The 13,529-nt window shown below is 44.3% G+C and overlaps 1 protein-coding gene across 1 annotated transcript in view; it reads right to left on the bottom strand.

Moving 5' to 3' along the window:
* The window catches only part of XPO4 (exportin 4), a 94,049-nt gene extending 82,172 nt beyond the window's left edge, over positions 1-11,877 (bottom strand). Inside the window, exon 1 of the mRNA XM_063429863.1 lies at positions 11,791-11,877. Coding sequence (XP_063285933.1) covers positions 11,791-11,856 — 66 coding nt within the window. The 5' untranslated portion in view covers positions 11,857-11,877. The remainder of the gene's footprint in view (positions 1-11,790) is intronic.
* Between the last annotated feature and the right edge of the window lie 1,652 nt (positions 11,878-13,529).

Below are 13,529 nucleotides of genomic sequence, written 5' to 3'. Positions count from 1 at the left end.
TAGTCAAAGTGAAAACATTGCTCACTAGTGAGTTTTTCCCCATGAACACCTGACAATTCTCACTATAGTGAATAACCCTGAAAGTGAAGAAGGGGACCAGAACTGGACGGGACAGCTCTGTTACTTCCTAAATAATGCCACGGGCACCAAAGAGGGTTCAGAGACCACGCATTTCTTGCTGGGAAAAACAAAATCATAGCTGTAGTGTAATTTCAATGCATAAAAAGACTACTAAACTTACCATAGACTGCCATTTTAAATCTGCATGTTATTCATTAGACAAGACAGTAATCTCTGATGATTCTAATAAATCTAGGCTACAATACCTGGATACTTTCCAACCGGGATATTTTGGTGAAAATGATAAAATCCTGCCAAGCTCCTGAAAATTACAGTTTGGGGAATAACCACTCAGAATGCAGAAATCATCAGGGATAAAACTATACTATAATTTGATGCTTTCAGGTGGGTTACACCTGATTTCAAGTTTGTTTAGCACAGTGTGCAACATCCATGGTAGTGATGTAGCGAGCAGATCCACCAAAGGGAAAGTTGCATTCAGAACTTGAATTTTAGCCAGATAAGAAAAATCTAAATGATTTACTGCTCGCTTCTGATTAGTGCTTCAGGGAATAAAGCTAAAAGCATTACTAAAAACTAAAGAGAGCTGATGTTTATGTGGATTGTACGTTTGCCAAGACTGAATTATAACTACACGCAATAAAATGAACAATAACCGTTAAGACTACATGCAATTTATAGACTGAAAAATAGCTCCATACTAACAATAAATCTCTAGCTTTATGTAGCATAATAGGACTGCAAACTCCAGCTCTTTGGACAAGTTACTGAAAAATTGATTACCCACTGTTTTGGGGGGGAAAATAACCATTTCATGAGAGATCTGTATAAATGGTGGTTTGCCTTTTGGAATTATTAGCCAAAAGATTAGATGTAAAATTAAGTTAGGGTGGCCACCCACAAATGGCTATAACTGGGCCATAGACTTTTTCTCTCTTTTACTGCAGATCTCACAGGGACATCTCAGCCAATATATCCAGATATACAAATTTAAACATTTTAAAGACTATTTGTATTAAAGAGACACTCCAGACCCCTGAAGCAGCTATGTGTGAAGAGAGTGTCCGCTTTTTTTTTTCTCTCTCATTTGACAAAAAGTTCAGATTATGAAAGAAATTGTTGCTTTTATAAATTAACCTGGTTACACTCCCTTGGCTTTCCTTGCACATCTAAATGTATAGGGTGGAGGAGCAGAGAGGAATTTAATAGTGAACTATCCTAAAGTTTTTCTAGCTTGTTTGGGAGGTAGACCGGTTGTACGTAACTGAACCTGAATCATCCATGCATGGTGCTCAAGTTGAATGTTGGCTGGTGTCTGACCGATTTGTGCCATCTCTACAGATCTTTAAACCAACAGTGTCTCGCTCTGTTTAAAGCTATAAAAATCACCTGGGAACCAGTGTTCATTTAGTCGACTAACAATTTTAGTCAAATTTTTGTCGACTAACATTTCTGAGATTTAGTCGACTAAAACTAAAATAATTCAGATTACTAAAATATCTCTTTAATCAAAAGACTATGGCTGAAACTTAATTGAAATTTGCCACCAAAATTAACGAAGGGGAAATATAGTCAGAGGTTTTAACTAAACCCATTAGATTTTAATCGTGTGGACTAAAATCTACAGGAGATTTAGTCAACTAAAACAATTCAGATGAGTAAAATAAAAATAGCTTTTAGTTAAAAGATTTACCTAAACTAAAGTGAAATTTGTCGCTAAAATTAACACTGCTGTAAACCCACTGTGACAAACTGCTGTTTTCGAATCTTCAGTGGCTAGTGGGTAAATGAAAATTTTGAGCCCTATCGAGATAATGGCAGAGACTGATCAAAGTGTTTGACACTTTTCTGTGAAAGTTTGGCACATTTATGACAATTTATTTAGGGGAGATTTATGTACCAATCTTTCAATGGATGTATGAATATTCGCTTTTTTAGATCACTGAAATGATAAAAATAGTAATGGAACGTATCCACTACTTTTCAGAACATTTTGATAAACATTCCAAACTAATTCAAAATGCAGTAAATGTTTACAGCAAATATGCAGCTTCTCCAGTAAATTGCTAGGGATTTTGAACCATCACGGAATACCTAATCTATTTACTTGAAATGCTGTGCATACCCACTGAATACCTGTATAGCAGGAGTTTTGGGGTATAAAGTTCAGCTTTTGACAGTAGTTTCATTCACAAAAATTAAATATCTGTGCAATAAAACAGAAGCCAAAACATAGCTACCATGAACTTACTGAGCAGTTGCATTACCAACAATGTCCCACATGGGAGCCAAAATCCTTTATTAAATATAAACCAAAATGATCTTACTCCATCTAATACAAGAGCATGGCTTCCACCTGGTAGAGGGGATTGGAGAGTGTCCAGAGGGCAAGAGAATCATATCACTGCTCTCCTACTGTTAGATGACAATAGGTTAGAGAACTAGATGGGCCAGCCTCCCCCTACCATTTGTATTTAATTCTTGTTTTATCAGCTATAGACAAAGGGAAGGAGTGGACACAGTCCCGGTTCCCTCTGGCTATCATGTGAGAAAATAGTATCTAGAATATGGAAAAAAAAAAAATATATGTGTGTTTAAAAGGAAACGGGCAAGCCCAATATTTGGCCCTGTAACTTTCCAAAACACCATAAAACCGGTACATGGAGGGTACTGTTTTACTCAGGAGACATTGCTGAATACAAATATTAGTGTTTTAGAGCAGTAAAATGTATGACGACGATATCCGTGAAACTACATTTTTTGAGTGAAAAAATGCAAATAACTAATTTGAACAAAATAAAGTGGCACAAAAAAAACACTCAACATACAACATTTTGAATATCCTGGGTTGTCTACTTTTGCAAATCGTAAGCCATGATGGGATAATTCCCATTCCTGGGCTGCCATTCGCTCTCAAAGGCAACAGTCTGGCAAATTTCCATGTGTAAAAGCTGAAATGGGCAAACCCTATAACTTTCCAAAACCCCATAAAACCTGTACATGTGAGGTACTATTCTACTTGGTGAAAATTACAGTATACTCACGTGTGTTTTATTGCAGTAAAAGATATAGAATAGTATAATGTCATTCACAGTTAAAATACCACGCAGAACTTGGAGAATAACATAAAAAGATAATATTTTTTACATTTTATTTATATTACATTGTGTCCCATTTGTAAATATGTGAAGTGAAATTAAAGCTATTTCTCCTGAACAAAATGATATATAATAAGTGTGTTTGCATTTAATATGACAGAGGTAAATTATGGTTGTAGAAACATATAGCTCAAATTCTAGGTTTTGTTTGGGTTCAGAACTTGCACAGTTGCATCCATCCTTAAGGTGTTAAAAAGAATAAAATAAGCCCTTTTAAATACTAAACCCCGACATCCTTGAGCAGGGCCCATCCAGCCGGCTCCACGCACCCTCATACCAAACGGCATTCTGGCTAACACCCAGGCAAGAGGTGTACTAGCTTAGATAATATAAATAAAAAAGGGTAGCCTAGCAAATGTGTAATAGATGCCATAAGACTTTTCTTGTTAATCTTATATGTGTTGTACAATGTGAAAATATTACACTTGAGGTATAGCTGACTTATACTCTGCATACCCGCAAAAATAAAGAATAAAAAAAAAAAAAAATAATAAAATAATTTACAAACGCTTAGGTTAAATAATATTAAAAGGATAACAGTTTCCTCAAGATTATTAATAATTTTGTCAAGTTTTAAAAGGAAATAGACTTTTATATTTTTTATTTTAAGTATAGAGGGGGAAAAAAAACAAAAAAAAAGCCCTGAGAAAAACACATCCAAGTGTTTATTATAGGACAGGAACTTTATGTCATACATCTTGATGCATGCAGTTTTATCAATGGAATAGGTTTGCCCTTCCAGCTATCAACAAGTGATCAAATTGGTGGTAAGAGATTGCCATAAAGTGGTTTTATTAGAACCATTCTATTGGTTGATCACAGTGATTGCTGCCCATGTGCCATAGGCTGCCAATGCTTCTCTATGAAAAAGTTATGCTGTCTCCGGGATCATCCCTATTGATCTCTCAGGGGCAAATTGGAGAGGCAGGGAGAGCTTATTTATTAATTAAATAAGGGAGGGGGGGTAACTAATATAAAAAAGGAACCTCCAACTGTTAAAAGAGATAAAAACAGAGAGAGATAAAAAAATCTATTTTTTTCCCTCCCCAAGGCAACAGTAAAATGTATTTGATCTGCACTATTAACCCTTCGAAAGCTAAAGCGGGTGAGTTAGGTTATTTTGAGAGTTAAAACCCCCATCTCCTCACTATTCAGGTCTATTCTGTAGTGCAGCTCCTTTCAATTTGCTTTGTGCAGCATTGATCCAACAGTCAGCATGTGACGGTTCAAATAACGGGGAAGATTTTCTAACACGCCTTTGTAAACAATGCTTTGTGACGGTGATATATGGTCTTCACGTTCACTTACATACTGCAGCGCAGTCTGGCCTGAAAACGTCAAGAAAAATAATAATAGAGTTTATCCCAGCCTACCTCTTTCAATAAGGCTGGGGCATTGGAGCATTTACCACTATTAGCCACAAAGATAATTTTCTTTCATTTGTATCATCCAACAAGGATACAGTTTAACTCCTTACACTCTCCAGCACATTGCAAATGACTTTATATTCAAACCTCAATCTATTCCACTGAAAATGAACAGGCAGGCAGATGAATGATGCTGAGGTACAATGACACCACAGTCACCCCCCACATTTCAAATTACCCCAGCTGAAACCATGGTGCAACTAGCAGAAAGCACCATGAGCCATTGCAAATTTAATAGTATTTACAACTGCCTTCAGGATTACTTTTTCTGTAGGGTTTTACTGACAGAATCTATGGGGTTTTGTTCTGTTTTGGTTTTTCCAAAACCTTGATAACTCCCAGCATGCATATTAAAGTGGCAGTCTAAATACTACAATCACTACACCTTAAACCAGGACATTCTTGAAAACGAGAGAAACCACAATGTATCTTTCCTGGTAAATTATTTTATAAATAACGAAGAGATTTAGAGGCATACAAGCCACCCTTGCAGATGAACACACTGCTGTGTAGCACAACTCATTGAGAAGGTGGGACGGTGAGCATGCGCTAGTTTAGCACGCCTGAGACTTCCCTAAGCTCTAAGGATACGGTGGAAAACCTTCTTGGGTGTCTGCCCCAAATTACAAAAGTTAAAATTTCTTTGAAATCAGCACTTTTATAAACTGTGACAAATATGGCAAGACTCCAGACATGTAAAGCATTTAGCAAGCTGAAATACTTATTGTGTGTGGAGTGGGTCTCCCTGCAACTGCCCTAAACAGGAAGAGACCTCTAATCACAGGATCCATTTTATCTTACTAAATTTTGCCCCGTATAGGATTTTTGGTATAAGTAGTACATACCCCAAGAGAAGTTCCTCTTATCATACAGAATCAGTGGAACTTTGTTCTAAAAAGTTCCTTGAAGGAACTAAATGGCGCGCTGAAGAGAATGCTAGTGGGGGTAATCCACAAATGACTACAAAAACAATATACCAGGCACATGATATTAGAAAGAGGTCTCTCACTGAAAATAAAAAGTTAAACAAAAAAGTCTTTATTGCTATATAGTCAGAAAATTAAGGAAAAGGAGAGACTACAACAACACATTAAAAAGCCAGTAGGCTAAATGCTAGAAAGGGGAACAAAAAAAATAACCCAAGATGGTATAATCGTACTACTACAGCAAACTGAACTAAAATGCAATTTCACAAAAAGAGCAATTTACCAGGGTCTTACTTAAAGGGACACTATAGTCACCAGAACAACTACAGCTTAATGTAGTTGTTCTGGTGAGTATAATAGCTCCCTTCGGGAATTTTCATGTAAACACTGCCTTTTCAGGCAAAAGGTAGGGTTTACATTGCCCCTAGGGACACCTCCAAGTGGCCACTGGAGGAGCTTCCTGGCTCAGGGCTGCACAGTAAGCAGCACTGCTGCTCAGGATCCCCATGCTCTGCATGGAGACGCTGAATTTTCCTCATAGAGATGCATTGATTCAATGCATCTCTATTAGGAGGTCCTGATTGGCCAAAATGGCATTTGGCCCGCCGCCGTGCCGATTTAAGCCAATCCAATGCTCTCTCATTGGCTAAAATTCTGCCATTTTGATGATGTCACAAATGGGGTGGAGCCCGCGACGGCAGACCTGCACGGAGCTGGAAATAAGGTGCGTTTTCAACTTTTGTAGGGGGGGCAAGCCACCTAAATGGCGGGTTAAACACTATAGGGTCAGGAATACATGTTTGTGTTCCTGATCCTATAGTGATCCTTTAAGGTTACCCTTAAAGGGACACTATAGTCACCAGAAAAACTACAGCTTATTGTATTTGTTTTGGTGAGCAGAATCATTACCTTTGAACTTTTTGCTGTAAACAGTCTTTTCAGAGAAAATGCAGTTTGCATTACAGCCTAGTGATAACTTCACTGGCCACTCCTCAGATGGCTGCTAGAGGTGCATCTTGGGCCAGATGTGCACATTGTGCAGCACTGACATTCAGTGTCTCCACCCTCTGCATGGAGAAAGTGAACGTTCCTCATAGAGATTCATTGATTCAATTCATGTCTATGAGGAGATGCTGATTGGTCAGAGCTGTGTTTGACTTGTGCTGGCTCTGCCCCTGATCTGCCTCCTTGACAATACACTACAAAAAAATATCAGATGTAAACTTTTAGTCTTTGACTTTACAGTACCATTCAGGAACACGATTATTTTATTAACTACCCCTACACCTGGAGTTAAGCACGTTTTTGGCTACAGAGCCAAGTTAGGGACCACTGCACAGACTTATGCTATGAACTATTTGAGCATTATGATTATCATCAGTTTATACAGCAGTTCTATTTATCTATGTGATGAGTGGAACTGTGGCTGTGAGAAAATACTTGAATGATAAACTCCATCAAGACAAGTATGAGAACATTCCACACTCCACAGATCAGAATGAGAGATTCAGGCTTAGTGTAGCCTCCTGACAAGGGATGGATCTGCCTGAAACTGCAGTCAACTTCAGGATCATGGAAGTTATTTTTTTTTATACAATGCATTAACAATTGTGGGTAACTGTTGATCATTGTGTTCCTTAATATTATTCATCATATTCGCTTTTTTTTGTCTGCATCACTATACCATTGAAACATGCAGAAAACAAATGTGGCTGTAGCAGTGGGTAAACGCACATCATTCCCAACCCAAATGTTTAGCATTGCTAAATGACAATTGTGGCATTTAAAGAAAAGCTAATATGGACATATCTGCGTATCTACAGTGTGGCAGCCATTTTGGTAGAGGCAGGATCAAACTTCAAACAATGAATCTATACATTTGCCGCCATTTTCACTAGCACAGCTAACTGTATACCTACCAGGATCTGACTGGACATGGCCTATCCTTTTTTGTAAATAATAGTCCACAAACTTCAAGGATTCGCATGTTTCTGAGAACATTTTATGAAATGAGCACAGTGCAAGACACTTTGCCTTTTAGATATGAATGCATTTTCACATATTACCTTTCCAGTTTCATAATTAGAATTTTCAAGAAATAACCATCACGTGAACATGTCTTTCCATAAATTAGCTTTAAAAAGTAATGCAAATAAATTACTGTTTCTATCTAAACATATTATGCTAAGTTTAACTGACAATATTTCTTGAAAATCTGCGAGTCTTTGAGAATAAATCTGGGCATCTTGCAATTGCAAAGTAATTTTCAAACTCTCCGTAAATTTACTGATTAAACAATACCAGCAAATGCTTCATTACCCCAAGCAGCAAATGGGGGTGGCTGCTGGGGACTCTTATTTAGCATTAAAAACGATTCAAAGGAACATGTATTCCTAGTGATAAATAGGCTTTTTAAGTGCCCGGCCCACCTTGCCCCCGTTTATAAAAGGTGATTTTACTCACCTTTTTAACTATAGCTGTACCAGTCTTGCCACTGCTGGCCCAGCCTCATACCGTCTCCGTGGCTGAGATCAATGCATCTCTATGGGGAGCGTTCAGCATATAAATGTCAGTGCTGAAGCTGAATGTCAGTATTGCACCCAGGAAGCCCCTCTAGTGGCCGTCTGAGTGACGGCCACTAGAGGTGTTACTAGGGAGTAATGAAACACTTCCCTTTTCTCTGAGAAAATGTTAAATAATTCAATCCAAGATCAAATAGCAATACATTATGTTTTAACAGCAGAGTAATCAACAGGAACATTCCACTTGTTTCCATGGTGATTACTCTGCATTTCAAACGTGAATCGATCTTTGTAAATAAATCCAACATAAGGGAACCATTTCATACAGCTAGACTTATGGGGATCGGAGTCTAGAATTAAGTACAAGTCTAGGTTGGTCAAAACCGCTTATCTAAAAGTGCATTGAGCAATATTTATCAAGGTAAGTAGACCATCAATAGTTCCAAAAGAGGCATTATAGCAGCCTTCCTTTAAGATCAGCTTGCCTTATTTTCAGATAAAAGGTTATTACATTACAATAAATACTTTATCATAACCTTACAATTAAAACATCACACAAACAGGGATATAAGTAAAATCAGCAAATCTCCATAACAAAATAGGCAACAAACCTTATTTATTAAATCTATGAACATCAAAAGAATGGGGGGAGGTAATAATTGTGTTTAAAGGTAATTAACAATTGCATGTTTGTTGGTAAACATTGAGACTAGCTCAATGGCTCCAGATAAAGAAGTATATTTGTTTTTAGAATTTTCTCAATTCGGTATCGTTTTTTTTTTTGTATTGTATTTTACAAAATAAAATGGTCATTTTGGAGACGAACACTGTAGTATTTGAAGTTTGGTTGCGGGAGTAGTACATAAGTGAATGCTGGCATTCTGATATAACCCAGAAAGCCATAAACACGATACACTATGCAAACAAAAATTCATTACATAACAGAATATTTTTTTCTGAAATAATTCAATCCTAGATCAAATACCAATAAATGATGTCAGGACAACATGCCATTGAGGACAAACCACCCATACATGAAAATGTAAACCTCCAGCACTTATTTGAAGCCAATAAATAACCAGCAAAACCTGCTTACACTTTGCTTGTGCTAGCCTACCATATATTTCAATGTGAATCCCCACTAGAGTTATACTGATCAACCATGGAGATATGTGGATCACATTGACCCAGGAAATGCTACACTATATTGGAGATTAAAAGTACTGGCAAACTCTAAAGCATTGGACTACGGGTACTGATGAAATATACAGTATTAAATACTGTACTTCGTAAGACATGCAGGAAGAAAAGGATGGAGAAAAAAAGATTAATCTCCTATATTTATGATGTTGCTTAAACAGAGGACATTTGTATGAGAGAACATGCATATATACTGTCCCCACTCTTGGCTGGTGTAGACCTACACCCATGAGGCTTTAACAGTCTTAACTAGAGCACCATGGAACTTGTAACTGTAAGCATGTTGAGGTTCTGTCTTTTGGACACCGCTATTCAATGCATAAACCACAATTATATAGATAGAAACCCCACTATTAACACGGTCTCTGGGTAGTACAGGTAATGATTGCCCCATACGTTAAGGTAGCATGGATTGATTTCACCCTGCCCTTGTCTGGCATGGGTAACTACCCCCTGCCTTGGGGTAGTACAGGTAATGGGAAACAGTGGGGTGGCACAGGCGATGCCCCCTGGCCAGGGCTAGTACGGCTCATTCCCCCCAGTCCCGGGCTCCTATGGCTCATTGCTTCCTGTGCCAGGGTGGTTTGGCTAGTAACCCCCTGTCCCGGGGTAGTATAACTCATTGACCCTTGTCCAGGTGTGCTATGGCAAGTAATTCCCTGTCCCGGGGTAGTATGGCTCATTGCCCCCTGTCCCGGGGTAGTGTGGCTCATTGCCCCCTGTCCCGGGGTAGTGTGGCTCATTGCCCCCTGTCCCGGGGTAGTGTGGCTCATTGCCCCCTGTCCCGGGGTAGTGTGGCTCATTGCCCCCTGTCCCGGGGTAGTGTGGCTCATTGCCCCCTGTCCCGGGGGTGCGCCGGCTCATTGCCCCCTGTCCCGGGGGTGCGCCGGCTCATTGCCCCCTGTCCCGGGGGTGCGCCGGCTCATTGCCCCCTGTCCCGGGGGTGCGCCGGCTCATTGCCCCCTGTCCCGGGGGTGCGCCGGCTCATTGCCCCCTGTCCCGGGGGTGCGCCGGCTCATTGCCCCCTGTCCCGGGGGTGCGCCGGCTCATTGCCCCCTGTCCCGGGGGTGCGCCGGCTCATTGCCCCCTGTCCCGGGGGTGCGCCGGCTCATTGCCCCCTGTCCCGGGGGTGCGCCGGCTCATTGCCCCCTGTCCCGGGGGTGCGCCGGCTCATTGCCCCCTGTCCCGGGGGTGCGCCGGCTCATTGCCCCCTGTCCCGGGGGTGCGCCGGCTCATTGCCCCCTGTCCCGGGGGTGCGCAGGCTCATTGCCCCCTGTCCCGGGGGTGCGCCGGCTCATTGCCCCCTGTCCCGGGGGTGCGCCGGCTCATTGCCCCCTGTCCCGGGGGTGCGCCGGCTCATTGCCCCCTGCCCCCGGGTAGTATGGCTCATTGCCCCCTCTCCCCGGGTAGTATGGCTCATTGCCCCCTCTCCCCGGGTAGTATGGCTCATTGCCCCCTCTCCCCGGGTAGTATGGCTCATTGCCCCCTCTCCCCGGGTAGTATGGCTCATTGCCCCCTCTCCCCGGGTAGTATGGCTCATTGCCCCCTGTCCCCGGGTAGTATGGCTCATTGCCCCCTGTCCCCGGGTAGTATGGCTCATTGCCCCCTGTCCCCGGGTAGTATGGCTCATTGCCCCCTGTCCCCGGGTAGTATGGCTCATTGCCCCCTGTCCCCGGGTAGTATGGCTCATTGCCCCCTGTCCCCGGGTAGTATGGCTCATTGCCCCCTGTCCCCGGTAGTATGGCTCATTGCCCCCTGTCCCCGGGTAGTATGGCTCATTGCCCCCTGTCCCCGGGTAGTATGGCTCATTGCCCCCTGTCCCCGGGTAGTATGGCTGGTTGCCCCCTGTCCCCGGGTAGTATGGCTGGTTGCCCCCTGTACAGGGGTAGTATGGCTGGTTGCCCCCTGTACAGGGGTAGTATGGCTGGTTGCCCCCTGTCCCGGGGTAGTATGGCTGGTTGCCCCCTGTCCCGGGGTAGTATGGCTGGTTGCCCCCCTGTCCCGGGGTAGTATGGCTGGTTGCCCCCCTGTCCCGGGGTAGTATGGTTGGTTGCCCCCCTGTCCCGGGGTAGTATGGCTGCTTGCCCCCCTGTCCCGGGGTAGTATGGCTGCTTGCCCCCTGTCCCGGGGTAGTATGGCTGCTTGCCCCCTGTCCCGGGGTAGTATGGCTGCTTGCCCCCTGTCCCGGGGTAGTATGGCTGCTTGCCCCCTGTCCCGGGTTAGTATGGCTGCTTGCCCCCTGTCCCGGGGTAGTATGGCTGGTTGCCCCCTGTCCCGGGATAGTATGGCTGGTTCCCCCCTGTCCCGGGGTAGTATGGCTGGTTGCCCCATGTCCCGGGATAGTATGGCTGGTTGCCCCCTGTCCCGGGATAGAGTGTTAGCCTGGTAGTTAAAGCCCCCGGGGCAGACCGGGCTTGTCCGAGGTGTGAAAGCCCTCTCCCCCTTGCCCCTCGCTCCCGGCCCGGTCGCGGCTTACCATTAAAACTTTGGCAGCGCTCTCCAGCTGGGCGATCACTTCACTCGCACCCAGCGCCGCCATCATGGGCTCCGTTCAATGACGCGCCACGCGGTGCAGTGTGGGAGAGAGCGGGGAGCAGGGCCAATGGCGGCCCGGGGGGAGGGGACTCGGGGAGAGGATGGCGGCGGCTAGCTCAGGGACTGGCTGAGCCACGGGAAAGGGTTAACAGGGACTGAAGGGGGCGGGGGGAGCAGGGCTGGGGGTATGGGAAGATGTGGAGTATATAGGAGAGATACAGGGGGTGAGTGAGGGGGTGGTAGGATGGGTGATGGCATGGTTAGTGATGGGGAGAGGGTGATGGCATGGTTAGTGATGGGGAGAGGGTGATGGAATGGTTAGTGATGGGGAGAAGGTGATGGCATGGTCAGTGATGGGGAGAGGGGGGTGGCATGGTCAGTGATGGGGAGAGGGGGGTGGCATGGTCAGTGATGGGGAGAGGGGGTGGCATGGTTAGTGATGGGGAGAGGGGGATGGCATATTTTGTGATGGGGAGAGGATGATGGAATGGTTAGCGATGGGGAGAGGGTGATGGAATGGTTAGTGATGGGGAGAGGGTGATGGCATGGTTAGTGATGGGGAGAGCGGTGATGGAATGGTTAGTGATGGGGAGAGGGTGATGGAATGGTTAGCGATGGGGAGAGGGTGATGGCATGGTTAGTGATGGGGAGAGGGTGATGGAATGGTTAGTGATGGGGAGAAGGTGATGGCATGGTCAGTGATGGGGAGAGGGGGGTGGCATGGTTAGTGATGGGGAGAGGGGGATGGCATATTTTGTGATGGGGAGAGGATGATGGAATGGTTAGCGATGGGGAGAGGGTGATGGAATGGTTAGTGATGGGGAGAGCGGTGATGGAATGGTTAGTGATGGGGAGAGGGTGATGGAATGGTTAGCGATGGGGAGAGGGTGATGGCATGGTTAGTGATGGGGAGAGGGTGATGGAATGGTTAGTGATGGGGAGAGGGTGATGGAATGGTTAGTGATGGGGAGAGGGTGATGGAATGGTTAGTGATGGGGAGAGGGTGATGGAATGGTTATTGATGGGGAGAGGGTGATGGAATGGTTATTGATGGGGAGAGGGTGATGGAATGGTTATTGATGGGGAGAGGGTGATGGCATGGTTAGTGATGGGGAGAGGGGGATGGCATGGTTAGTGATGGGGAGAGGGTGATGACATGGTTAGTGATGGGGAGAGGGTGATGGAAAGATTAGTGATGGGGAGAGGGTGATTGCATGTTTAGTGAGGGGAGAGGGGGGTGGCATGGTTAGTGATGGGGAGAGGGTGATGGAAAGATTAGTGATGGGGAGAGGGTGATGGAATGGTTAGCGATGGGGAGAGGGTGATGGCATGGTTAGTGATGGGGAGAGGGTGATGGAATGGTTAGTGATGGGGAGAGGGTGATGGAATGGTTAGTGATGGGGAGAGCGTGATGGAATGGTTATTGATGGGGAGAGGGTGATGGCATGGTTAGTGATGGGGAGAGGGTAATGACATGGTTAGTGATGGGGAGAGGGTGATGGAAAGATTAGTGATGGGGAGAGGGTGATTGCATGTTTAGTGAGGGGAGAGGGGGATGGCATGGTTAGTGATGGGGAGAGGGTGATGGAGTGGTTAGCGATGGGGAGAGGGGGATGGAATGGTTAGTGATGGGGAGAGGGTGATGGAATGGTTAGTGATGGGGAGAGGGTAATGGCATGG

The sequence above is a fragment of the Pelobates fuscus genome, chromosome 1 (genome assembly GCF_036172605.1).
Source record: "Pelobates fuscus isolate aPelFus1 chromosome 1, aPelFus1.pri, whole genome shotgun sequence".
NCBI lineage: Eukaryota > Metazoa > Chordata > Amphibia > Anura > Pelobatidae > Pelobates > Pelobates fuscus.
The sequence above is the reverse complement of the archived record's forward strand: the minus strand, read 5'-3'. Positions and strand labels throughout refer to the sequence as shown.